Genomic DNA, 27,935 nt, shown 5'->3' with positions numbered 1-27,935 from the left:
GAAGACAGCATGGACGTCAGGACTGACTGTCCATGCTGTTCATCCAGATGTGCAGCCACAGCTGCATGAAGAAAAAGCTTCAGGGGCTCTTCTAGCCCCCACTCCAACAGGTGCACCCGACTCCGGCCGGGCACCAAACTAAACTGAGGTGCCTTGGCCCGGGGGCGGGGTATAGGAGGGGGACCTAGTGCATCCTGGGAGGCTGAAAGCTTAACTCTTTGGTGCCCTGCGACTGACGTCACACCTATACCCCAAGGTATCCTGTGGATACCCTATGGACCCTGAAGTAGAAATAGCTAATATAAATTGAGTCTTCTCCCATATAGTGACTTGGCATTCCAACCCTGCAGACCAGAGCTGGCTTACCCATATAACACAGTACATACAGTGATGTGATAACACCTTCTGTGCGTCATGAAATAATAGGTTCTTATTTTAATACTGAGATGGGCTCACAGCCTGATTCAGGATGGCGGAGATCACCCCGAGTATAACTTCTGCATCTGTCACATCATGTTGTGTCTGCGGCCTGGCCGCAGCGATCTCAGGCTCAGCACTGAGCACCCACATACACATCACACTCTCTCACATCACATGATCCAGCGTGGTGCCGCGTGCGGAGAGTAAATGTATGTGGGAGGAGTCAACCTTGAGGGCTGTTGCTGGGCGGACCGTAGTGGCTGCTCTCCCATTTGCAGACAGGAGGAAGTAACAGGTTAGCATCCACGCCTCGGTTTGGAGGATGAGCTGCTGGAACGCAAACCCGGAAGTAACTGCGCTCTCCACCGGTACTGCAGCCCGAGGTAACTAACTATGCTGATGGGTATGACTGCCCGATTCTCTGCCACCATAGCTGTGGTTTTGTGTGTAGGGACGGCGTTACTTAGCCTTACACCGTGATGCCAAATTATAACAGAGAGTTGATCCCTTCCACCATGGGACACCATGATCTGCCTTTCTCCATCAATTTTTTTTTTAAACAAACCTTAACAATATTCTGTAACCAGGGTAAATGCAGTGTTATGCTAGCTGTCTAATAACACCCATCCTAAGGGACTTCTCCAGTAACATTCACAATTTGCCTCCCCACCACCCAATTATCGCCCCTCACACCTTCCCCTCCATGTATGACTTACAGCTCCCAATGCAGCTCAATGCTTCACACATTCATGCTGTATGCTTCTGGCCTGTATGGCAACGGGTCTCTTGCCTCACATATAATCTGTAATGTGCTATATTTCATTGTATGTTAAAGCGCTACATTTCATAGTAATGTTTCAGCAATAGGGAGTAGTGGAAATGGCGCATGGGTACGCAGGGCTGCTCTGTTACACACAGAGAGGGAAATGGCGCCTGGGTATGCAGGTCTGCGTACCCATCATCTCTGTTACATGTAGGGAAGGGAATGGCGCATGGGTCCACAGGTCTGCATACCCATCATCTGTTACACGCAGAGAGGGGAATGGCGCATGGGTACGCAGGTCTGTTACACGCAGGGAGGGAAATGGCGCATGGGTACGCAGGTCTGTTACACGCAAGGAGGGAAATGGCGCATGGGTACGCAGGTCTGTTACACGCAAGGAGGGAAATGGCGCATGGGTACGCAGGTCTGTTACACGCAGGGAGGGAAATGACGCATGGGTACGCAGGTCTATTACATGCAGAGAAGGGAATGGCGCATGGGTACGCAGGTCTGTTACACGCAAGGAGGGAAATGACGCATGGGTACGCAGGTCTGTTACACGCAGGGAGGGAAATGGCGCCTGGGTACGCAGGTCTGTTACATGCAGAGAAGGGAATGGCGCATGGGTATGCAGGTCTGTTACACGAAGGGAGCGAAATGGCGCATGGCTACGCAGGTCTATGTACCTATCATCAGTTACACATAGGGAGGAGAATGGCGCATGGGTACGCAGGTCTGTTACACGCAGGGAGGGGAATGGCGCCTGGGTACGCAGATCTGTTACACGCAGGGAGGGAAATGGCGCATGGGTACGCAAATCTGTGTACCCATCATCTCTCTTACTCGCAGGGAGGGGAATGGTGACCAGCTATAGCTGAAGATTTTCTTATTTAATTTGCTTTTTCATTTTTTTCTAAATTGAATCCAGCATACAGGTGCACACATTAGTGCAACACAGAGCACCTGGCGTAACATTAGTACAGAACAAAGCAAATCAGTGCTGGACACACAAATGGCAAGAGGTAAAGCTAGGTACACATATCTGTCCAGTCTGGCTGGTGGGAAATAAAATCTGGTAATGTATGGGAGCAAATGACCATCAACCATTTGCTCCCAAACACTGGAAAACAGACACAAATGGTCATTCAGACAAATTTGATTAAATCCGTTTGATTAAACCAATTTGTCCGAACGAAAGGTTGTTTGTCATTTACTCTCATACATTACCAGATTTCTGTTCCAGCCAGCCAGAGTGGATAATCTTATAATGTGTACCCAGCTAAAGAGCGCAAGTAGAGTTATCCAATACAATAGGTTACAAATAGGCCAATCTGAGTAGTATATATTAATGGCAGCAGGCATCCCATGATGTAATGAAACACTTTTAGGGTAAATTTCCTTTATTGGGTATAAATATAAAATTACCGGGTGCAAGACAACAGCATGTACAGCGTCCTACAAGAGCAATAAATCCACTCAATCAAAGGGCAGATACGGACAAATAGCGTACAGTAATGCAAGGCATCTAACTGGATAACAATAGGTGAGCAGTCGGGCTACCTAGAAGGATCACAACTTGGGGTCAAAGCAGCTTATCGCTGCGTACAAGAGAAAAAGAATAGTAAGGCATCATACACATAGTGGGGGGATGAGGGAGAAAGAGACGTCTATGGCTGGGAAGGCTGGAACATATAGGTGCCAGAGGGATGGGTTTGCTATATAAATGGAAAACTCTTTCATATAGTTAAAGATACACGGTGGAAAATGTTGGGAACCATAAAGAGAGTTTGGGTGAAAAAAAAAAGGAAGCTCTGAGACTAGAAGGATTATCATATGTTTTTAGTGTAACACAAGTTAAAAACGAGGTTGGTGATACATACGCCCAGTGCTGTTTTTGAACAGGAACTAATGAACCTCTCATTAACTATGATGTAATGTGCTGGGCCAAAATGTATTTTCCATAAGTTTTATTTTAAAGGCCCTTTTGAGTGCCTTCTTTCTAAATACTATATGGGTTGGGTATGATATCCCGGCTGTCGGGATGCTGCTGGTCACAATACCGACAGCGGCATCCGGACAGCCAGAATCCTGACACCCATAGCAAGTAATGGTGAGTATTTTCCCTACTCCTACCCTAACCCTCCCTCCCTTCTGCCTAAACCTAACCCACCACCCTTCCTAGTGCCTAAACCTAACCTCCCCCCTCCCCGCACTCTAAACCTAGCCTTCCCCTCCTAGTGCCTAAACCTAACCTCCCCCTCCCCGCATCCTAATCCTCCCCCTAATACCTAACCCCGCTACCTAACGCTACCCTCCCCCTGTACCCCAGTACTTACCCCTCGGTATGCCGACAGTTAGGATACTGGTGGCGGGATCCCGACCTGTCGGGATTTCAGCGTCTGTATTTTGACAGTCTGCATCCCGCACGCTGGGATGCCGACTACATCCCTAATATATATATATACTTACATTATATTATATGTGTTTTTTTTTTTTTTTTTTATAGCTCCCCCCAGTTCCAGAACCTATTTTGCTAGAAAAAAAAGCCCTGCATACGCCCTATAGTGTAACAATGAGAACATGGGAACTAACGCTAGCTTCCATTTGTAACATAGAAATTGTCAGCAAAACAAGATGAGGAAGCCTCCAAATTGACACTGAACATGCTCACGTCCCAACTACCACTTTCATTTACCATTCTGTAGATACCGGGACAGAACTTCGGAATAGCTCTGTCCCAACGAACGGCTACCGCTATCATTTAACTTCCGAACCAGACGCTGGCAGTCTGTATTCTGATGTGTGAAATAAATGATATGCTCAATGAGCGATTTTGTTGAACAATTTCTCTTGAACTTAGGAGGTGAAAGGTCTGTGTCCTGATAACTTTGTTAAAGACAGGAAAGGAACCCAGCGCTATAATACAGGTAAATAAATAATAACAGTAGTACATTTCAAACGATTAAAGTAGTATTGATAGAGCTAGTTCTAGTGGATTAGTGAGATCCACATATATACTTCAGAATGCGAGAAGAAACCGCACACAATGTGGAGCAGCGCTAATATAAATAATCAACTGGTAAATATTTCCAGCGTTTTCTGCCCTACCAGGATTTTTTGTATGTACAGTATATATTCTTTATATTAGCACTGTTGCACATTGTGTGCTCTTTTTGATAACTTTATTAACAGAAGATGAGATGTCTCTGTCCTCCTTTATATGTCTTAGGAAGAGGTTACAGTTCTCTCTTGGTGTTTGTGTATTAGGAAGAGGTGAAAGTTTTGTGCTTTTTAAAAGCTTATGTGATGCATAGTTACTTAATGTTTATGCACCTGTTTTAAAGCCTGGTTGAGATGAGACCGTGACATGGAGAGAGACAGAGGCAGTGACCGCTGGGACTGGAACTGCCATCAAACCCGTAGACGTCTGGAAGACCTATTCTTTGGTACCCATGGTTACATCAAAGCTGACTCAGAAGAGAGCAAAGAGTTTTGGGTGTTTTTTGAACGTTTCCAAAGGTTTCAAAGCCTTCAAAGGCAAAACTGTGAAAGAAATGAGGCAGATGGTCGAGAAGAGCATAGATATACGTTTAATGACCTCCCCAAAGAATATGACCCAAGATATCGTATTAATATGTCCATTGTTCTGAGCAGGGATGCTGAAAAGGCTCTCCATGGACACAAAGAGAAACGACATAACTCCAGAGAATGTGTTGATATACCCAAGGAGAAGTTGGCTGAATTTAAGAAAGCTGTCCTTCACTACTTGGACTTCAGTCAGAGGCAGAGTTTTGGAAAGTTGGCCAAGCTCCGCAAGGAGCGGTCGAGCTTGCCCATATTTCAGTACAGGTCAAAAATTGTCAAGATGGTGAGGGATCATCAGGTGGTGGTGGTGGCAGGAGACACTGGATGTGGGAAGTCAACTCAAGTTCCTCAGTACCTTTTGGCAGCAGGTTTTGGACATATTGCCTGTACCCAGCCTCGTAGAATTGCCTGTATTTCATTAGCAAAGCGAGTTGGGTTTGAAAGTCTGAATCAGTATGGATCTAAGGTAAGAGATCTAAGTAAATACGTTATAGAAAGTGACTTCACGACAGTTACATAATTGTGTTAAAATTGGTTATTCCTTTAGGTTGGGTACCAAATCCGTTTTGAGAGCAGTCGCTCCCCAGCCACGAAAATTGTGTTTCTCACGGAGGGCCTGTTACTTCGTCAGATACAGAGAGATCCCGAGGTTCCCCAGTACCAGGTTCTTATAATAGATGAAGTTCACGAGAGACATCTTCACAGTGACTTTCTGCTGGGAGTTCTACGCCAGCTGCTCCCCACGCGTCCAGATCTGAAGGTCATTCTCATGTCAGCCACAATAAACATCAAACTGTTCTCTGGGTACTTTGACCAGGCTCCGGTCCTGCAAGTTCCTGGAAGACTCTTTCCTATACAGGTAGGAAGACTGAACCCTCATGTCATGCTAAAGGCATAAGAGTGGTTTACAATAAATGTAACAAAATTTCGTGTCTTAGGTGATCTATCAGCCAATCCCACAGGAGGAAACTGTGTCAAAGTCAGAGAAGCTGGATCCCAGGCCTTACCTCCGTGTACTACAAGCCATTGATCACAAATATCCAGTGGAGGAGCGAGGAGATCTGCTTATATTTTTGAGCGGGGTGACTGAGATCAGCAGTGTGCAGGAAGCTGTACAGGTCTATGCCACCCACACCCAGCGTTGGATTGTGCTCCCACTACATAGCACATTGTCCATTGCAGAACAAGATAAGGTGTGATTGGTGGGAAGCACATAGCTACCTGTCTTTATAGCTCTTCCTCCTTTTTTTTTTTTTTTTTTTTGTGCTTTATCTTCAAGTGATTATATATTGCTATTGTGGTCTCTGCTTTTTAACTGGTAAAATCATTTTTTTTATTGGGCACAAATAGATTTGACGATTTAGGGCGTATTCAATTAGCAGCAAAAACGGACGTTTTAAAACGGCGAAATTTTTTTGTTGAAAAACGACCGTGCAAATTTTGGCTGAAAAAAAAACAAAACAAATCCTTGAAAATTATTTTAACGTAATGGATCTTATTTTTCGAAGAACGGTATTGATGAGTCAAGTGTTTTAATATCGCACGTGGTCGCAGCAGGCGTTTTTTTTTTACAGTTTTTAAAATTGTGTATTAACGACACGAAAATATACTTGCACCCATTTTAACATACCCCCAATTTACGTGGAACAGTAATTTCCTGGAAAAAAAATTGCTTTCTATTTTTTTCAACGTGTTTTTTTTTTTTATTATTATTATTTTTCGCCCAAAATGTGCACTGTCGTTTTTTGCCAAAGTACGAAACTTACGAAAATAAATTCCGGTAATTTATCGTTAGGGGGGTGTCCAAAGGGTTCTGAAAGAAATCCTCACATTTTTAGCCAAAAATAGGGTTTTTGCATTTTTTTTCGCCTGGTCTGATGGAGAAAACTTTTCTCCAGTTCTTTTTCGCCTGTTGCCGTTTTCGCCTGTTTTTTGGCAAAAACGTTGCTGTTTTTGGGGTGAAAAAACGTCTGTTTTCACCGCTAATTGAATACGGCTCTAAGTCCATATCAGTGCTTAGTGTCACTATGGTCCAAGTGTCTTGTTTCTGTAGGGCACTGATGTTTATAAAGTCCATGGGAGGACTGCATTACCTAAGATTAGGAATACAAATGACATGGTTTATCATGTATCATTCTTTCTTTTTGTATCCATCCCACAGGTATTTGACTTGGCTCCTCCTGGTGTCCGAAAATGTATAATCTCCACCAACATTGCAGAAACCTCTGTAACCATTGATGGCGTGAGATTTGTACTTGACTCAGGTAAAGAGATTAAATGTGATGTGTATTACACTTGATGTTAATGAATAAGAGTTATTGTATATTACTGTATAAAACTGGGTATTATTGGTCTATACGAGCGTTTTTCAACCGCTGTGCCACAAGCAGTGGTAATGTGTGCCGGGGGGTCACAGCTGCGGGTCAGATTAGTGTACTGTGGACCGGGCAGTGCTACTGCTGCTGCGCTCTTCTGGGAGGCTCAAGTGTGCCCGGGCCGTGACCTGTCTAGACACGGCGGCTTGATATCACAGGTCATGCATGCCGTGTTGCCAGCCAGGCCTCCCGTCCGCCTGGATGCTGCTGACAGCTCTGCACCCCCAGGTGATGAGGCACGGGTAGGGCCAGAAAAATGTAAATAATTTTTTTTATGTGTGAGCTAGTGTGATTTTTTTTTTTTTTGGCAGGAGTAGTGTGGGTTTTGTTTCTTCTTTGGGGGCCAGCCAACGGTTTTATTTTTTGGGGGGGAGCAATGTGGTTTTTATTTTACTGTGTGGTCAGCAACTTTTTTATTTTTGTTTCTGTGGGGGCCAGCCAGTGTTATTTTTTTAACTGTGGGGGCCAATGTATATTTGTTTTATTCCTGTGGGGGCCAATGTATGTTTGTTTTATTCCTGTGGAGGCCAATGTATATTTGTTTTATTCCTGTGGGGGCCAATGTATGTTTGTTTTATTCCTGTGGAGGCCAATGTATGTGTGTTTTAGTCCTGTGGAGGCCAATGTATGTGTGTTTTAGTCCTGCAGAGGCCAATGTTTGTGTTTTATTCCTGTGGGGGCCAATGTATGTGTGTTTTTTTTTTTTTCTGGGGCCGATGTAGTGTATTTTATTCCTGTTGATGCCAGTGTAGTGTGTTTTTTATTCTTGTGGTGGCCAATGGGTGTGTTTTGTTATGTGGGAGCCAATGTGTATGTTTTTTCATAGGTTGCGCACGCCGCATCGCCGGATAGTGTGCCTTGGCAATCTTAAAATCTTGCATAGTGTGCCTCGAGTTGAAAATCATTGGTCTATACTATGTATTACTATGTGATTGTTATTACTAAAGAGCAATACTTTGTATTACGGAGTGCTAACGTGTAATGTTATGTGTTTTCCAAATACTAATGAGCAATACATTGTACTACTGTGTGATATATTATATTAATCACTGCTACAGTACGGTGACTGGTATTGAGGAGTCCTGTTCATATTGTTTATACTGGTATTAAGGAGAACACTGATATTGGGTATTAATTTACAATATTGTGCTATACTTTACATTAATAAAAATTACTATTGGTTGCTGGTAATTACAAAGTTATACCGGGATGTAATTGGCATCCCGCACGCCGAAATCCCAACAGGTCGGGATCCCGGCACCAGTATTCCAATCGCCGACATCCCGAAGGTAAGTATCTGGGTGTTAGGGGGAGGTTAGGGTTAGGTAGTGGGGTTACGCATTAGGGGGAGGGTTAGGCACCGGGGAGGGGGTGTTAGGTTTAGGGTGCGGGGAGGGTGAGGTTAGTTTAGGCTTCGGGGAGGGGGTGTTAGGTTTAGGATGCGGAGAGGGGGAGGTTAGGTCTATGCACTAGGGTGGGGGGAAGGCAGGGGCTGGCTGGCAACTTTTAGCATGGGGGGCAAATGCATGCAGGCGGCCCTGGCAGAGGAGTAGCGTGTAGCCAGGGTGCCTGGAGCACGTGCGTGCTACGGTACCTCCCCAAGTGTTCCAGGGAGGAGACAGGTCCACCATATGGGATCAATGTAAAGTAAAAAAAATAATGAGGGGCAGCCCCTGTAGTGGTGGCCATATGCAGTGCCCCTGGAGAGGACCCCTTATGCAGGCCTCCAGTAGTGCCCCCAGTAGTGATCACCCTTATGCAGTGCCCTCAGTAGGAAGCCCCTTATATAGTGTCCCCAGTAGTGGTCCCCCTTGTGCCCCCAGTACTAAGCCCCTTATATAGTGCCCCCAGTAGTGGTACCCCCTATGCAGTGCCTCTAGTAGCAGTCCACCCCGCATGCAATGCCCCCAATAGTGGTAACCCTTATGCAGTGCCCCTTAAATAGTGGCCCCAGTTGTAGTCTCCCCCCTATGCAGTACCCCCAGTATTGCCCTTTATATAGAGCCCTCAGCAGTGCCCCCAGTAGACACACGTAATAACAAAATAAAATAAACACTTACCTGAATCCCCTCTCCCGCCGCCGCCATCCGCTCCTCCATCTGTCCTCCCAGGCCGGCCCGCTCTGCATTATGGGATAGACGTCATGACGTCTCTCCCATTACCCTCAGCGGGAACCGGAAGATGGAGCGGCTCCTGCAGTGGGCGCAGCGGCAGTTAGTGAGAGTCTGACAGACTCTCATTGGCTGCTACTTAAAACAAACACACAGCTGCCGGCGCTGGCGGCTGTGTGTTTGTCAGTCACTGTGTAGCGCTGACCGAACTCCGTCAGGTCAGCGCTGCACGCGCGCTGTGTCACAGACACCCTGCACCTCCCGGCCCAGCCCGCCTCTGGGGGGGGGGGGGGGGGGTTAGGGTTAGGCACCATGGAGGGAGGGGGGAGGGTTAGGGTAGGGGTTGGGTAAGTATTTTTCTATCTTCCCTATGGGTGTCGGGATTCTGGCTGTCTTGATTTCGCTGTCTGTATCTACAAGGTGGAAAATGTCACATATGACATTGGTGCATTTTGCAAAGTGAAATCCTCCTCCTCCCTTTCATTTCCCTTCTTCCACAGTAACGACATCTTTCATAAAAATTAGTAATGTTGAATTTAAATGGTAGGTAAAGAGATAAGCGATTGCTAATAGCAAACTCCTTTATTTTTAGAAGGGCTTAGGAAACCTAGAGAATTTAAACCCGTCCTTGTAACTTGAATTTACCTGGCCGCACATGTAACTGTCCTGCTGCTGCTCCCCAAATCCATGTGACCTGTCCACATACATGGGATACCTTATTAGTACAGCTCCTCAGGCTCAGCAATCAGGTCACTTCTGGCATCACTTGGACCTTTTAATTAAACAATGACCACTCTTAGGGCCTGATTCAGACCCACTCGCGAGCGGCTGTCCGCTCGCAAGTGGGTCGATGTTCTGCACTGAGCATGCGCACGACGGAGGGAGCTCCGTCGTGCGCATGCGCCAGACGCGACGAGCGAAGGACTTTCCTTCGCTCGTTGTGTCTGATCAAAGGGGGCGTGCTGTCGATGTTGATTGACAGCACGCCCCCTTTGGTGGGCGTGCCGGGGGCGTGCCTCCCTGACGGGGGCGTTCCTAAGGGAACGCCTACCGTCAGAAGCCGGCCCACTGACATCACTAGTGATGTCAGTGGGGAGTGACTTTGGCTCTGATAGAGCCAAAATCACTCCTGGCCTTGCGGTTGAAAACCTCAACCGCAGGCTCCGGCTCGCAGTTTCGATGGTCGCGATGGTCAAGACCATCGTGGCCATCAAATTGCACGCTCGTATAGGCTGTGGGTGGTGACCCACAGCTATACGAGCGTCCAGGAGGACGCTCCATAGTTATGGAGGACGGCCCTCATTCAGAGCGTGCGCTCTGCTCAGAGCGTACGGCTCTGAATGAGGGCCTTAGATCGATAGCAGTCTTCCGAAGGCATTTACCAACAAACAAATATTTATCTGATTGACTTATTGCCAGTCATTAGGATCGTTTTCACTCCACACTCCAGTGACCAGACTTTGCAATGCTCAGGACCAAGGAGACAATACATTTTACCATAGCAACTAGCTCCTGTAAAGCACCCCTGCTAATAGGTAATGTAATATAATACAATGTCATAAGGGGATGTCCCCTGTTACATCTGATGTTCTGTCACTACAGGGAAAGTGAAGGAGATGAGTTTTGACCCTAAAGCAAAGATGCAGCGGTTGCAGGAGTTCTGGATCAGCCGGGCCAGTGCCGAGCAGAGGAAAGGTCGCGCGGGTAGGACAGGCCCCGGGGTGTGTTACCGCCTGTACGCGGAGTCTGACTATGATGCTTTCTCACCATACCCTGTGCCGGAGATCCAGCGTGTGGCCTTGGATGCACTGATCTTGCAGGTTTGTCCATTTTTACTGTATAAATGAAATGTTTCTGATATGTGAAAAGGTGCTGAAATAAACCCGTCCATCCTTGTGTTAATCTCAGATGAAGAGCATGAATCTAAGAAACCCCCGCACCTTCCCATTTATTGAGCAGCCTCCCATGTCCAGCATAGAGACTGCTATTTTCTACCTGCGAGACCAAGGAGCCTTAGACGTTATAGAGGAGCTCACACCGATTGGAAATCTGCTGGCGCAACTCCCAGTAGATGTTGTCATTGGTAACAGTGACCATTGTGATTTTTATTCATGAAGTTCTCATCTTCCAGGGACCTAGCGATAATCATTTCTTCCTGCGTATTCCCGTAGGAAAGATGCTCATCTTAGGGTCACTCTTCAGTCTGGTGGAACCGGTCATGACTGTAGCCGCTGCCCTTAGCGTACAGTCTCCTTTCCTCCGAAATGCCAACAACAACCCAGAGTGTACCACTGCGAGGAAACCTTTAGAGAGCGAGCACGGTGACCCCTTCACCCTACTAAATGTCTTCAATGAGTGGGTACAGGTGAGAGGCCAAACAGTGACTGACCACTTCGTATAATAAGATTATAATCATACAAAATATTGTAACACATGAACATGAAGAATAAGATAGGGTTAGGAAGAAGAGTATTATCACAAAGGATCAGTATATTTCAGTTAAACTTGCCTGATCATTACAGTTAGGGGTATATTTTTTTAAAGTGCGGGTTTACAAAAGTGGAGATTTTGCCCATAGCAACCAAACAGATTTTACTCATCAATTCTCTAGTACCTTCTAGAAAATAATAGCTTGAATCTAATTGGTTGCTAAGGGCAACATCTCCACTTTTGTAAACCCGCACTTTAGTAAATTTGATCCCCCCCCCCGTTCTTAGGGGTATATTTACTTAAGAGCAGGTTTTTAGAAGAGATGTTGCCCATAGCAACCAATCAGATTCCAGCTATTATCTTCTAAAAGGTGCTAGATAAATGTTAAATAGAATCTGCTTGGTTGCTATGGGCAACATCTCCACTTCTAAAATATGCTAATAATATTAAAGAAACCTAAGAATACGGAGTTCATAACCTCATTATTTGTCTTTTCTTGTTTTGTGGATCAGATTAAGTCAAGTCGCAGCAGTAACTCAAGGAAGTGGTGTCGCCGTCGGGGGCTAGAAGAACAAAGGCTGTATGAAATGGCAAATCTCCGGCGCCAGTTTAAGGTGAGTATAGGCCGCTCCACTTGCTAAGCTTCAGTCTGTTATACCTGTCTTCTATATGGTGAACTTAGATGACATTGAGCGTACATGTATGACACATGCTAGCCCTGACCAACAAGCGACATAGCTCTCTGTTTGATTTTTCCATTCCAGGAGCTACTGAAGGACCACGGGATGCTGGAGGAGAGAGAGAGCCGAGTAGATCGATACAACCGCCAACGGCAACACAAGGAGCGCAAGGAACTTCATCAACTGAAGAGAGAACATGAAAGATCGGAGAAACGTAAATGTAAGGTGCTCAAGCTCCAGGATCAGGATGCCGGGTCTTCCAGCGATGAGAACGATAGATCCAACACAGACAGGAAAGATAGTGTAGACATCCAGGTGTGTGATCAATGCTATTCTCTGTAAGGGAAGGCTAACCATGAATATGGATACCTGACATATAGGCCCTCATTCAGAGCCACTCGCTAGCGGCAGTACGCTCGTTCCGAGCGATGTTCGCACATCTGCGCATGCGTACGGTTTTTAGTACGCATGCGCGAACAAGTCAGTGCGGCCGAAAATCGTTGGTACGCAATATAGCGAGGGCCTGCTATTTTGAGTGACAGAATGAGGCGTATGTGGGTGGTAACAGGGGAAGGTGCTTGAAAACGGGGAGTGGAGATCCGAACGCAGGCGTGCTTAAAGGTCAAAACGGGAGTTTTAAGGGAGTGCATAATTAATACAGCAGCGTCATTGACCACGTCACTTGGTTTTTTTTAACTCAGAACTGCTCGCAAAATAGCGGTTGAAAACACCAACCACAAGAATAGCGAGCAGTTCATACGCTGTACGATGTACTCGATTAATCTAATAAATAGCGGACATGACGTATGGTGCGTGCGGCCAGGGGGCGTTTTTATCAAATAAACGAGCGTATGTTTTGCTCGCTCGTTCAGACTTAGAGGTGGGAACAGACTGCAATTTGCGAACGGATCATTTGAATAGCCACCCCTTGTTTTTGAACGAACGACCACAAATAGCAAACGGCTCTGAATCAGGCCCATAGTTCTTATTTCTGCCAACATACGTTGCCGTGTACATGATGTCGGTTCTGGGCATTTATGACTGACTTGTACTTACAGATAATTACATATGATATATTTATGATCGTTCATGGTTCTTTTTCATTGTTACTTTCAGGATGTAAAATTTAAACTCCGACATAATGTGGACGAGCTGCGGAAAGTGTCTGGTGCAGGCGAGGCGTTATCAGGCAAAGAGCTGTCCCTGCTCAAACTTATTGTGTGCCATGGTCTCTACCCACAATTGGCGCTGCCTGACAGCTTTAACACCTGCCGCAAAGACTCCGACCAGGTGAGTTGTCTTAGATATTTTAACTTTTGATTTTGACATTATCCAAATATACTAATCTAAAATGACTACAATGACCATTAAATGGCCAATAACCGTAAAAAAACAAGTTCACTTCTATAAGTGAGCTGTGAACAACCGAAAAATATCTGTGTAGCAATATACGCAGCGATATATTATGTATTACACAAAATATTATCTGAGAGAGCCGCAAAGATACTGACATGCCCAAAGCAGTAGATTCAAAGAGGTAGATTTACTATGTGGCAGATTTTGCAAGCCACCGATTCTTGTCGGTTTTGACACCTAAGTATAAACTGTAATAATATTAAATCCCATTTACGCCTGGTTTTGTATCTAATATTGTTCCTGATATAAATGTTGTGGTTCTAGCTGCAGAGAATCAGATCGCCGCTCAATAAAACCTCATCAACCTGACACCACCAAAGTGCATATATTTATGGAGCAAGTTATCAATGTTTGCACCGTCTAACTTACTTATAAACTAATATTACTGTGTTTGGCAAAGTCTTCCAACCCAGCCAAGTTTCCTTGCATGGTCTGTAAGGATTCTTTCTTGGCCTGCAATAAAGTCACTGTGCGAAGTTACAGAACCATTGATTTATTTTCCATGTGACCTGTTCTGTTACCCACCTCGCTAATATCTGAGCAGATTTCTTACAGTGAAGTGAGAATATTTGTATTAATGTCTGCATATAATGAACATCAAAAATCTGCTTCTGGTCTGGCATCAGGGCAGTTGTCACCATATTCAGCCTGTAACAACCATGTGGACCAACGAATAAAAACAGTTCTACTGTAGCGGCACATTTCTTTTTGTTTCCTTATACACCACCTTATATGAGTGTTCCCTTTGCTGTACTGGTTTGTGGCTGTCAGTGCTAGTGATATTTTCCCTCCTTGGGGTCAGTAGCTTGTAGGCCTCTCACCACATGTCCATAACGGCCAGTAACTAGCTCTGCTCCCCGTGCTCTGATAGTTACACAGTCACTAAGTGGGGTCTTTGAGCCATACAACCAGTACATGCCGACTTCCATCAACTGATGCACTGACTTGGACGTTTCCCAAGCTCTACAAGTTTCAAAAGGACTCAAATGCGAAATGACTCCATGGGGTATATTTACTAAAGGTCAGTTTTATGTTTTTGGTCGTTCTTGTGGCAGTTTTGCGTACATTTTTTCACATATTTACTAAAAGGAAAACCAACCAAAAACTCAACTTTAGATCATCGCACCCAGGGCATGATTCAGTAAGGATCGCTATTACGTTCGCAGCTGCAAATTTGCACAGAACGCAGCTGCAAATGTATGCTAATGCCTGCCACATCTCAGCCGGTATAGAGACACCCACTGCTGCTTTCTCACATCCGTACTACCTCGCACTCCTGCGTATACATTGACTGACGTAGCCCCTCACGCACAATTTACACCAGGTCTGACCAGCCGCAGATACTGCAAGTCTCATCTCTCACAGTGAGTACTCAAGCTGCGTATGCAAACACAGTGGCTAATTTATTCACGCCCATGCAATGGCGTTCCTATGGACCGACACTTCTGTGGGAAATAACCCTGGGCTTTCAGCCCATACCTGGGGGTTCATCGGGAAGGGGGGCCCCTATTTTTGGGTTGGGGGCACCCGACTTCCCTTTTCTGCTGTCGGTTTTGAACAGAAAGATTAAGACCTACGGCATTTAGAGCTATAAAAACCGACTGACATTGATGTTGGGTTTCGATTAAAGCTGAATCCCAAGGGTGATAAATATCCGGTTTCTGCACTTCTATATGATGGCGTTAACGGTCGGTTTCGGTTTAGAACCAAAACTAACCTTTAGTAAATTTACCTCCTGATGTAACAATATGTTGGTAGAAATTAGATTTGTAATGCAAGTTGGTTTTGACTTTGTGTCCGCTATATAAGGAATCACATGCAAAAGTGATTTTAAATTACTTTTAAATATTTTTTTTTTTTCCAATGCAAATCATCATACATGTAAAATATAAGTGATACATATTATGCTTTAAATAAATCATCCTTGGAAAGATAAACCAGATATTATAAAGATTTGGAAACATAGCTGCACCCATTGCGCTGTGCCTGTGATTTGTTAATGTGGTTTCTGAAGTTGTGAAATTACACAAAATTACAATCCGGTTTCATCAGGTTCCTGTGGAAATTGTTGAAGCAGATGGTCAGTGAGTGTTGTCCACAAGGAGGACATAAAGGACCATTTATGAAGCTGCAGTTAGGAGAATGGCTATTGCACCCCAGTCCACCAAGCTCCTACCTCTTAAGCTGGGTACACACTAAACAGCATGTGTACCTAGAGATGCCACCCACGACCCCCCTTGCCGACCGGCCGACATATCAGGTGGTCCGTACACACTGGGCGATCTGGTGCCTGACCGCCCAATATGTCGCCCCCCCCCACCGCATAGCACTGCATGCAGGGGCATAGCGAGGGTGGTTCCAGCGGAGCTCCTGCTCTGGCCAGGGTGCTGGAGAGCAGCCATCTGATTGGGGTGTGGATCACCTGCTGCTGAGCTGAGCCGCCCTAAAGTGGGCGCAATACCGCAAAAGTAGCAGTGTTACAAAGTAGCATTTACACCATGGGACCCCAGCTTTGTAAATACTAACTAAAGCTGTGTACACACTAGACGATATTTTATGGACGATAACAATATCGTTCAACGATATATCGTTCGTATCGTTCAGTGTGTATGCAGTGAACGATCAACGATGCGCGCTCCTGCGGGTTGTTAATGATATCCCCAGTCGCCTGTACAAGCAGCTCAATCTGGGGATATTGTTAACTATGCCATGTTGCCAAATGAAGCGTGGCCATGTGCCCCCCCCCGCCGTTGTGGCCGGCATTGGCAAGTGTGGATGCACTTTACGCTGCCGGGCCCGCCTCTGTCGACATCGTCTATTGTGCATGAGCCTTTAGGGTTATAAAGGTGGTCCTGTAGTGGTTTCTATGGGAAGTCTGGTATGGTGACGTGTTATTGGGACGCTGTAAGTAACAGAAAGTATAATTACATCATCATCTGTGAGAAGTGTTTGTTCATCTGTAATCTGCTGATTGTATGCAGCTATATAGGGAAGGGTAACAAATCTGGGCCTGATTTAGAGATGGCATAAGTCCATCTCTCAGATGCATTTACTACAAATATATAAATCACCCTGTCATAATTTGTACCAGCCCCAGCCTGGTCAGTACGGAGCTGAAATCCCAAGGGAAATTGGGCCAGCAAAAACTGTAACCCCCAGACTCCGCTATATTTCTAATCAAACACAAGGGGCCAGATGCAGCGCCGATTTGTGCGCAGTTGTCTAATGTTGACTTCATCAGGCCCAAAAGGTGCAGTACATGGTGAGTAGTCTTCAGCCTAGCACCCTGCACCTGTCACTACCCATGTAGTTCCTCTTTCCTGCCTGGGGTGTCGCGCTCTGCTCTAGTGCTTCTAGCACACACTGGTCTGTATATCAGAAGCTGAGTGTGCTAGAAGCACCAGAGCAGAGAGCGACACCCCAGCAGGAAAGAGGAACTAAATGGGTTGTGACAGGTACAAGGTGCTAGAATGAACACTAGGTGAGTATAATTGCTGCATGGTCACATAACCTTATATGTTTATGGTCTAACAATTTTTTAAGCTCATAGTAAAGCTAAAAAATTGATAATGCAAGTAAGCTCAAATATTGTTGTGTAAATGTTCAATAAAGTTTATAGTTACAGATTATTCTGCACATAGAGGGCCTGATTCAGAGCCGGACGCTCTGACCAGAGCGCTCGCTCTGAATCAGGGCCCTCCTCCATTAAAATGGAGCATCCTCCTGGATGCTCGTATAGCTGTGGGTCACCACCCACAGCATATACGAGCGTGCAAAAAAATGGTCCCATCGGACTTGCGAGGGAAACCCTGCGGTCGGGTTTCCCAGCCACAAGCCCTGGAGTGATTTTTGGCTCTATCAGAGCCAAAATCACTCCCACTGACATCACTAATGACATCACTAGTGATGTCAGTGGGGCCGGCTTCAGACGGTAGGCGTTCCCATGGGAACGCCTCCGTCTGGCAGGCACGCCCACCAAAGGGGGCGTGCTGTCAATCAACATCGACAGCACGCCCCCTTTGGTGCGAGACCCCGAGCGACGGAAAGCCCGTCGCTCGCCGGGTCTCGCGCATGCGCACGGTGGAGCTCCCTCCGTCGTGCGCATGCGCAGTGGGGAACATCGACCCACTTGCGAGCATACTGCCGCTTGCGAGTGTGTCTGAATGACCCCCAGAATCTCCTATATTTACACAATTTATATTCTTAGTGATTGTAGTCATGGAAACAGTATCCAGTGTCTACACACATTGATGAAGCCATGCCTCCTAGTGGCTAGTTTATCATCAAAACTTACAGAATAATGCTTGTTTTTCTTTACAAGTAGTAAAAGCAATTGAATGAGTGTTTTCAAAATATCCCTTTTAAGTATAATTGTTATTGGCGGTGCAATGATTTACATAGATTCTGCATATTCCCCTCACGTCTTGTATCCATTTGTTGGCTACAGGTTTTTCACACGAGGACTAAGCAAGGTATCGTCCTTCACCCAACCTCTGTCTTCTCCTGTAATCCTGAGCTCCTCCAGGTAGAAAGCCATAGAGAAGAGGCCGCTCCAAATGGTAATTTGTCCCTCTTGGTCCACAAAATCATTCTGTATTCTAACCTGTATTCTCAGCTATGAGCAGCAGAGGGCAGAGCTGTGTGATACAGAGGACATAAGTAGGAGCTGTGTCAGTAGCACAGAAAACCAAAAACTGTACACAGGACAGACGTCTGGTGTCTGCGACAACGGTCGCGGCTGCAGCCATTTGGAGGAAGGGGCTGCGACGTCGTACAGCAGCTGCATCCAAAGACGCAGCTGTTGTGCATTTAGCGTCCATACTGGGAATCTGCGCATGTGCAATACGGTCTGCGATCTGCTGCCCTTTCTTGGCGGGGAGGGGGCGGCGACGGCCTCCGGTCCCAAAAAGCGGAGGCGTGGAGAGGCCAGGATCTCCATCGGCCCCTTTACTCCTCTGCGACAGCCAGCTTGTGTGATCCCATGGGTCACTTAGCCGGCCGATGGACACGGAGATGAGCCTATGCAGCATCTTTATACGCTCGGATCATTAATGCATGCAAGAGGTGTGACGCCTCCTGCTGTATTACCCTGTTACAGCTCCCGCAGCTGCCGCCATGTTAGCAGCTGCTATAGCCTACACATCTGCAGCTGCATCACAACCCTAAGAGAAGAGACCTAATGATTGCCGGCAGTGAGGCCGGGGACAGGAGCCTGGTGCAGGGTTAGCAGCATAATGAGCATAAAGTACTATTGAAGGAGTTGCATGTAATATAGTGTATTTCCATCCATATGAAGAGCTCAGTATGTGCTGCGATCACCAACATTAGCCTGTGCGTCTTGTTTATGCTAGGCACATGTCAGAGGTACTTATGTCCATGTTGTTCACCAATTATTTTATGTGCAGCAAATGTTCTATATTAGGTATCAATTAAACTAAACCCCCTCTATAATATAGCAGAAACAAATCCCCGTCTCATACATAAAGCATAGGCGCCTTTCTCACCTTCTGCGTGTGTCTGCCGTTGTGCGCACATGCTCTTACTGTACTTGGTCCTTCATTACTAACACCCCTTTACCGTCTATCCATTTACAAGCAGGCGTCCGTGGCAGAATCGCGCTAACCTGCATGTCACGCACAGGCATACGTCAGCTATTTTTGGCGTACCCAGAGAGAAGGGGTTGGGGACGGGATGCCGGTGCTCGGAATCCCGGTGGCCAGAATCCCGACAGGGTTAGGATAGCGACACCTGTCTGTAAGTGTCCTCATCCTTCCCCTAAACCTAAAACCTAACCCTCCCCCACAGCCTAAACCTAACCTCCCCCCCCCCCCCCTCCCTCCCTGCCTGCAGCTAAACCTTACTCCCCCTCGCAGCCTAAACCTACCCCTCCTAGTGTCTAACCCCACTACTTACCATTAGGATGTCAGCGGTCAGGATGCTGGCGCCGGGATTCTGGCTGGTGTTGGGATTCTGGCACTGGCATTCTGAGTGCTGGCATCACTACAGCTGGGATTTAAACTACTGATGGGTTTGAGATGTTGGTTGCACCGAGAATTTCTTCTAAAGAAAGTAACAATCAGCGTTTGAGGAGGTAACGAGCAATGTCTAAACGCAGGCATGTCGGGACTGTTTTCTGAGCGTGCCCTAGTGAGCCTCGCAGACAGCATAGGGTTGCCGATGTATCATCTTTTGTCTGCAAGCAGCGGATGTGAGACACTGGAGGTGGGCGTCTCTGTACACAAGACATCAGCTAACTCATTAGCACATTTCCACAGAAACTCTGCATACAGAATCGCAGTTGCTACGGGATTTGCATGCACCTCTTAATAAGGTCCATTGTAAGGACAGAGACATTGCAAATGCTTTCAATGAGCACCCAGATCTTGCTGGCATTAAATAAGGATATGAGGACGCCTAATGATTGGCGATAGGTCAGGGACGTTGTGAGGACAGAATGCAGCAGTGAAGGTACAGATATTTTCGGGAACAGGTGATTTAGAGTCTGCTATAGTAAGGACTCTGGGCCTGATTCAGACCCGGACGCTATGCTGTGCTTGCTCGCATTGAGCGATCTTTCGCAATCTGCGCATGCGTATGAGTCGCAGTGCGCGAACCAGTCATTGCGATGGGAAAGTGCTCGCCCGTAGCCCGCAGTCGGGCCGCTATTTTGAGTGACAGATAATGCCTTTTGTGGGTGGTAACAGGGGAAGGTGCTTGAAAACGGGGGTGTGGATGGATGTGCGAACGCAGGCTTGCCCGACCGTCAGAACGGTGTTTAATGGGTGTGCATAATTAGCAAAGTAGCGCCATTACACATGTGACTGGGTTGTATTTTAGCCTGAACTGCTCGCAATGTTGTGGTGGGAAAAGGCTACCACAAGCGCTGCGAGCAGCTCTGATGGCTCTCGATGTTCCCGATTAATCCTACAGCTGCCGGCGACGACGTGTGTTGCGAGTGGCAAAGGGGCGTCTTTATACAGGTGCGAGCGCATAGTGCGGCCACTCGCTATTACTTATTGGGCGGCTTTACACAACACAGTGCGAGCGCATGATTTAAATAGCCGGCCCCTTTTAGCTAGCGAGCAGACGCAAATAGCGTCCGGGTCTGAATCAGGCCCTCAGTCGTGTACTGGAACGTGAGCTACACCCTTCCATCCACCCTTTCCCAAATATTCTTCTTACCTCCTTTCTGCAGACTCCAAGAACAAGGGACACAGCAGCAAGCACCAAATTGTGGGGTTTGTCTCTCTCCTGGAGACAAACAAACCTTACCTAGTGAACTGTGTGAGATTGTCAGCTCTGCAGGTGAGTCCTTTCATTTCTAGTTATACCATTAAAGTGTAATATATACATGACGCCTAAGACAAAGTCTCACGGTTCTCTTTACAAGTGTTCTACAGAAAATCCTGACCTCTATGTATACTGAAGGGTGTGCAGACAAGTGTGATAGTGGCACAATAATCTTTCCTAGAGCAGAAAGTTTTAGTGTGAACTTAATGACCCTTTCTCCAACCTTGTCACTGACAGGGTCTTCTGCTCTTGGCCCGATCCGTGGACACCAGCACCGACTGCTGCCGCATTGTGTGCGATGGCTGGATTGAGTTGAACTTGGAGGACCCTGAAGGAGCCCTGCATCTGATCTCTGAGGCAGTACGTGTGCGGCTGGCATGGGAGAAAGTCCTGCGTTCCCGGCTGGAGAGAAGCTCTAACCGGCAAGACCTGGATGAGGATGATAGTCAGAGATGGAGGCGAGACATTGATAGTGTAGGCCGACATCTGGTGAACTACGTGCGCACGGAGGTGGGTATGGTGGTGCTGTGGTATTAGATATAGTAAGAGAGCGTGTGTATCAAATATGTGTTTTAATGTATGATTAAATATCTTACATGTGTCATTGTTACAACAGTTGATTGTGAAGTGATTTAGGCCCAAATGTAATAGGGTGAGGGATTCTGAAAGTCCTGAGATTTTGGTGAGTAAAGGGGGGTATCCACTAGACGATAAAGTTGAACGATTGAACGATAATGACAAAATCGTTCGATAATCGTTCAAACATCGTTTGAACATCGTTTGCAAATCGTGCAGTAATTGTTTCTAACGATGTACGATGCGCGCTCCCGCTGGTCGTTTGATCGTCTCCTCCATCGACTGAACATGCAGGTCAATTTCACTTGATTGCTTACAAATCGTTTACACATCGTTTACACATCGTTTACACATAGTTCATGCTGAACGATCAAACGATGAACCACTGTCTGCCCACTATAGCTGAAAGCTCTCAATTACAGATTAAAACAACATAGTTTATTGTTAGATCTTTTGCAAATCGTTTGCAGATCTTTTGCAAATCGTTTGCAAATCTTTTGCAAATCCTTTGCAAATCTTTTGCAAATCCTTTGCAAATTGTTCAGAGTGGAAGATCATATTTCAAGGGAAACTTCAAGGGAAAATCGTTAAGAGGTTGGACAGGGATAAAATCGTCTAGTGGATGCCCCCCATTAGATTAATTTAAAACGGCACTGGTTGCTTTTGCCTTACTAAACATTGCTAACTCTCCGAAATCTCAAGACTGTCAGATTCCCACATCCTATTACATTTGGCGTCTGTTTGGGGGTAAATTTAGCAAAAAATTTCATAAAAGCTTAAAATGACAGAATATAACACATTCAGTAAAACAAAAAATTGTACACCCCCCCCGCCTTCACCCCCAAAGTAGAACCAGGTTGCTGGTAGAAGCAAATTTGGGTGGACCAAAAGCCACAACCAGCTTTAGACTATGGTGGTGTAATAACAGGAAATCCTGCAGCTTGGGAATCCCCGGCCATAGTGATAACCTCTGGGATGTGGGTGTGGGGCAATAGTGTTAAAAAGAGAAAATGTGTTTTTTGCTGGCAAACTAAAAGTCTCAGCAAGCCCTGTCATGCCTAAAGTGTTTATGTATGCTGGTGCTTGTAGAACGAAACACGTCAACATACCTATGGCTGCCAGAGAACTACAAGCCTCAGCATGCCCCAGTTAGTTTTGCTGCTTCTAACCACTCAGAATGTGTTCAAGTCTTTAAATAAATGTTTTTTTCTTTAAAGGTGTCTGTGCTTTTTCTTACTTTTTTTGTTACTGGTGTACTTTAGGTATTTCAGGGCATGCTGGATTTTTTAGTTATTCTGCTGGCACTTGTAAAAGTATAAGTGCCAGCATGCTATGAGGTCATGGGTGTGCTGACATTTGTAGTCCTACAAGCGCCGCAAGCACTTGCTTCTACTGTGCTTGTCAGAGACATGACCGTCATATTTGTTTTATACAGATACCATACACCACACAAATAGAAGGTGACCAATATACTTTTTATTCTGTATTAATACATACATTTAGGGGCTGAGCACCCCATAAAAGTAGGCAGCACCTACTAAAACAATAGGATAGTGCTGTGGTCTCTATGGGATTTCCTATCACCTGGTGTGTGCCGTCTCCGCAGGTAGTGTACAGCATGAGACGTCTTGCAGTTCTAGAAGCCCAGAACCTGTATGTGGGCCCTCAGGCCACCGGTGACTGTACCAGCTTAAAGGGGTTGTTCGGCAGTGAGGACATGAAGCCGGATCCTGTGAAAGGCGGATACAGTGTGACCAGTTTCCTGACCTATAATTGCCTGAGGGTAAGTGGGATGTGATCTATTCCGCACCATGCACAGGTCCTGATTTACTGTACAGGTGGCTGTTTCTGCAACTCCTGGCCATGAAATGTGAAATGATTTATTGCACAGTAAAACAAAGTGGAATATAGAATGCTACTCTTACTGCCCCCTAATCCACAGCCAATGTTTAGTACCTATCTCAATTATAATAGTAATAAATAAAAAGAATGTGGTCTTTATTTATAAGCATTTTACTTAAATGGGAGTCATCATAATCATCGGCACGTTGAGGGTGATGATTGACACTATCTATAAATGCCCGTATCTTAAGATCCGGGAATACATGCAAGTGTTCCTGTACTTTTAAAGCAGCAACCTTTTAATGGCAAAACCGGCTTAGTTTTGCCTTTAAAATGATTGCCGCTCGCACCCTATTATATACACCCCATTGACTGACTTAAACTCCTGGTTTTTTTTTGTATTTTTGTATATTTATTCATCTAATTTACTATATTTTTCTAATTGTAATTTGGATAAAGAGGTGTGTTTACCATTCACCTGCATTAATACAGTCACTGTAACATGTCTGTGTGTACAATGTTCTGTGTTCTTCTTTCCAAGCAGAATGACACGGATTTCTACAGCGACTGCTTGCGCACATTCTGGACTTGTCCTTGCTGTGGCCTGTACATGCCGTTTACCCCTATGGAGCGCATGGCCCATCAGAACAGCTGTGTAGCGGAAGACAGTTCTAAAGGTGGGTTGATAATATTTGCTCTCTGCTCAATCTAAAGGGAATATAAGATATTAAAGAGTGGGCTTATGGGGCCATTATATCTGTACTTAACTACCTCAAATGAACTGATCAAGGTGTGTGTGTGTGTATATATATATATATATATATATATATATATATATATATATATATATATATATAATATATATGATATATATGGCAGGGTTGTTCAAAAAGTAATGCCTAAATGCTCACAACTCAAATTTTATCACAGATGAGAAAGGTTGCAGTAAAATACTTTGAAGTCTTAGTAACAGAATGACTCTACTCAAAAAATTCACCATCTGCCCTCCAACATTTTCTCCACCTCTCAACCCAAGATGTGAATCCACTTTGGAAAAATTCAAGTGATTGGTGTTTGCCCCAGGAACGTAGGGCGTTTTTAACAACCTCTATGTCTTCAAAATGTTGACCCCGGAGACAGTATTTGAGAGGGCCAAACAGATGAAAGTCAGAAGGGGCCAAATCAGGACTGTATGGTGGATGTGGCATTATTGCCCACCCCATTTTGGCAATGGCCGCAGATGTTGCCATCGAAGTGTGAGGTCTGGCATTGTCGTGGTGTAAGATGACATTTGACAGTCGAATTGTTGACCTTATTTTGCAGATGGCTTCTTTCAGCTTCTTAAGTGTAATAATGTATCGATCACTGTTGATTGATTGGTTTGGTTCCAAGTAAGCGATGAGAATAACACCTCGGCAATCCCCGAAGAATGTGGCCATGACTTTGTTTACAGATCGCTGTGATTTAAACTTTTTTGGCCTATGTGAACTTGGGTGTTTCCATTGCTTTGATTGGGCCTTTGTTTCTGGGTCATAAAGGAATACCCAGGTCTCATCTCCTGTAATGACATTTTCCAAAAAACATCTCAGGGTTGGCTTCAAAGTTGGTCAAAAGGTCATTGCACACTTCCACCCTCTGGGCCTTATAATCCCTGGTTAATTGCTTTGGAACCCATTTAGCACACACTTTACGATATCCCAAATCATTGATTAGTGTTTCTACAGTGCCATGGCTATGTTCAAGTTCATCACTGATATCTCTGATGGTCACACAGTGGTCTTTCTGAATCATGGCATCGACTTTGTGTTGGTTCTCTGCTGTCACTGCAGTTGATGGTCTGCCACCATGAGGTTTGTCGCACATGGACTATTCTACCAATTGAAAATGCTTCATCCACCTTCTGACATTGCTATAGTCAATTGTACACTCACCATACACTTTTTTCAGTCTTCTGTGGATTTCTGTAGCACTGCAGCCTTCTTTTTCCAGAAATTCAATGACGGCTTTGTTTCATCTTGGATTCCATGGAATTTCTTGGACTACCTAAACAAAAATACATATATATAGTTAGCAGACATATTATACTACAAACTGACAAAGTTTCAAATAAATGTTGCATATTATTTCAGAGTTATGAGCTTTAAGGCATTACTTTTTTGGACAACCCTCGTATGTGTGTATGTGTGACTCTGTGTCTTGTGTGTCTACCTATGTCTCTGTGTGTATCAGTCTCCATGTGTCTGTCTCTCTCTGTCTCTATATTGGTGTCTTTCTCTTTATAGTATTGATAAAGTATAAGAAATCTATTTTTCTATAGATCAAGATTTCTATTCTGTATAATACATTATATCAACATAGCGAACTATCCAACCGGTTGGGTATGAGATCCCGGCAGTTGGGATGCCGCTGGTCAGAATACTGAAAGCGGCATTCCGATTGTCAGAATCCCGACACCCATAAGGAACAAGGTAAGTCTAAAGCTGCCTATACACGGTGTGATATGTACTTTGCGATGCGACGGCCGATCCGATTGGCGACATATCGGGCAGTCCCCACACACACGGAGCGATCCACTGCCCGACCGCCCGATATGCCGGCACCCCCCTCCCCCACCCGCATAGTGTTGCATAGGATCGTACATCTCATCCCCAGATCAAGTGAACATGCAGTAAGATCTGGAGGTGCGATGTATGAGCCCACAAGAGCGCACAGGCCAATATAATGCCCACACACGGTACGATATAACAGCGATATCGTACCAATCCGTCAGATCGGCTGCTATATCAAACCGTGTATGGGCAGCTTAACCCTTACCCCCCCTCCCCGGTGCCTAACCCTAAACCCCCCCCAGTGTCTGATGACAAACCCCACCAAAAGATGCACTAACATTGGGGATCAATCTAGATGCCCCCGAATAGCCTTGCTGAAGGTGTTTGGGGTACTTAAATGCTCTCAATAGCTGCTAATTGGCGTCTTTGCACAAGTGGTGAAGAATAGCATTTAGGAGGCTTTTTTTGGAGAATATAACTAGTCCCAGCAAATTTGGGGTACATGAAAATGGGTGCTAGCATGGTTAAAAGTCGCAAAAGTGAAGTTTTAAAAAAACGCACCTTCAGCAAGCACCTGCAATAAAAAAAACACCTCCCCCCTACTTGCAGACCCCCCAAAAGCTTATTTCGCTAGTTTTTAAGTTTGTACCCCGACTTTGAAATTTTTTTTTTAGTTTTTTTTTTTTGTTACGTAGTTATCCTTTGGGGGACTGTCCCAAGGGTGCTGAGTGGTTTCCCAGCGTTTGCACCCCAAAACCGCAATTCTGCACTCTTTCACCACCTATTTATAGGCAAATCTTTTTCGCCTATTACATTGCATTGCGTTTTCACGTCCGCGAAAAGTATTTGGAATTTAATACGGCGATACTTTTCCGCCTGGCGAAATGACATCATCTGCCAAACTTTTTCGCCGAAAACAGCTTTTCGCGTCTAATTGAATACAGCCCCATACTGTAATTCCTTAGAGTACAGATATTTATATATTTACATTATGGATGTTATGATTTATATGTATATATACATACGTAATATTTGCAACCTTGAATCAAAAAGTATATATATTTTATGTGGTTTTTTTTTTTTTTTTTTTCCAACAGAAGTTGAAGAACCTGGGACCAAGGCTCCCTCAGTGACCTCTCTGCACAAGGACTATCACTGTGATGTCTGTGACCAGGACCTGATGCTCACCCCCATTGAGATCCTCAAACACAAGAGGCAGCACCTGAGCTCTCAGTAGAGCCATATTGTGGGAACCATCACCTGCATTTTTCACTACCAAGACGGCATATGGCTTCCCTCCCAGATGTTATCACGTCACATGACCTCCGAGCCAGCACGTCTGCCAGATCAATAGCACCACAGCCTTGGACAGACCAGTATAAATGTGTGAGATGGAAAGCAGACTAACACACTCACCTCTGCTGTCACTATGAAGGTGCTCTGCTGCGTGGTTCTGCTGTCCCTCTTCTTCGCCGGACTTCTGGCTCAGTGCCCCTCACCAACAGACCTGGTGAACGATGAGGGGGAAAAGCTCTGCGCCCAAATGTTTGAACATAGCAATATTTACTTTGACCTGTCCTGTGGGGGTGCCGTGCTAGATGCCAAGAATGGAGATGACTTCCCCTACATTCCATTAGGTTGGGGCAACAAGATTTCATCCCTGGTCGTGGCAAGCCGCTGTACCCTGAAAGTGTGGAGCAGAACCGGCAAGGGGGGCAACAACCGTTCCTTCTCTGCTGGCGTGGCCTACCAGCTAAAGGACTATACCAATGGGCTCCTTGGAAACTGGAACGATTCCATCCAGTCTTATTTTTGCACCTGCACATAACAGGACTACCGATACATGCTGGCCTATTCTAGCCTGTACATGACATAATAAATGTCCATTTTATCTTCAA

General features: G+C 45.5%; 1 protein-coding gene and 1 pseudogene across 2 annotated transcripts; both read left to right on the top strand.

Annotated features, from left to right (window-relative positions):
• The first annotated feature begins 708 nt into the window (after positions 1 to 708).
• DHX34 (DExH-box helicase 34) lies at positions 709 to 27,935 on the top strand. 2 transcript variants are annotated; one of them, XM_088454317.1, is made up of 18 exons: positions 709 to 803; positions 4,044 to 4,110; positions 4,528 to 5,234; positions 5,316 to 5,627; positions 5,707 to 5,961; positions 6,930 to 7,032; positions 10,857 to 11,074; positions 11,163 to 11,337; positions 11,426 to 11,619; positions 12,197 to 12,298; positions 12,449 to 12,679; positions 13,481 to 13,654; positions 18,228 to 18,339; positions 20,976 to 21,085; positions 21,308 to 21,580; positions 23,253 to 23,429; positions 24,033 to 24,165; positions 27,135 to 27,935. In XM_088454317.1, exons 3-18 carry the CDS (start codon positions 4,551 to 4,553, stop codon positions 27,272 to 27,274), a joined length of 3,393 nt encoding a protein of 1,130 aa, XP_088310443.1. In that variant the 5' UTR covers positions 709 to 803; positions 4,044 to 4,110; positions 4,528 to 4,550; the 3' UTR covers positions 27,275 to 27,935. The 2 variants fall into 2 exon arrangements, with proteins under 2 accessions (XP_088310443.1, XP_088310444.1); XM_088454318.1 differs by lacking the exon at positions 4,044 to 4,110 and having other exon boundaries at positions 712 to 803.
• Positions 27,467 to 27,865, top strand: LOC148480501 (syncollin pseudogene; annotated as a pseudogene).

The sequence above is a fragment of the Taudactylus pleione genome, unplaced genomic scaffold, assembly GCF_031769625.1.
Source record: "Taudactylus pleione unplaced genomic scaffold, aTauple2 ptg000612l, whole genome shotgun sequence".
In the NCBI taxonomy this organism is placed as follows: Eukaryota; Metazoa; Chordata; class Amphibia; order Anura; family Myobatrachidae; genus Taudactylus; species Taudactylus pleione.
Note: the sequence above shows the minus strand (reverse complement) of the source record. Positions and strands in the feature narration are given on the sequence as shown.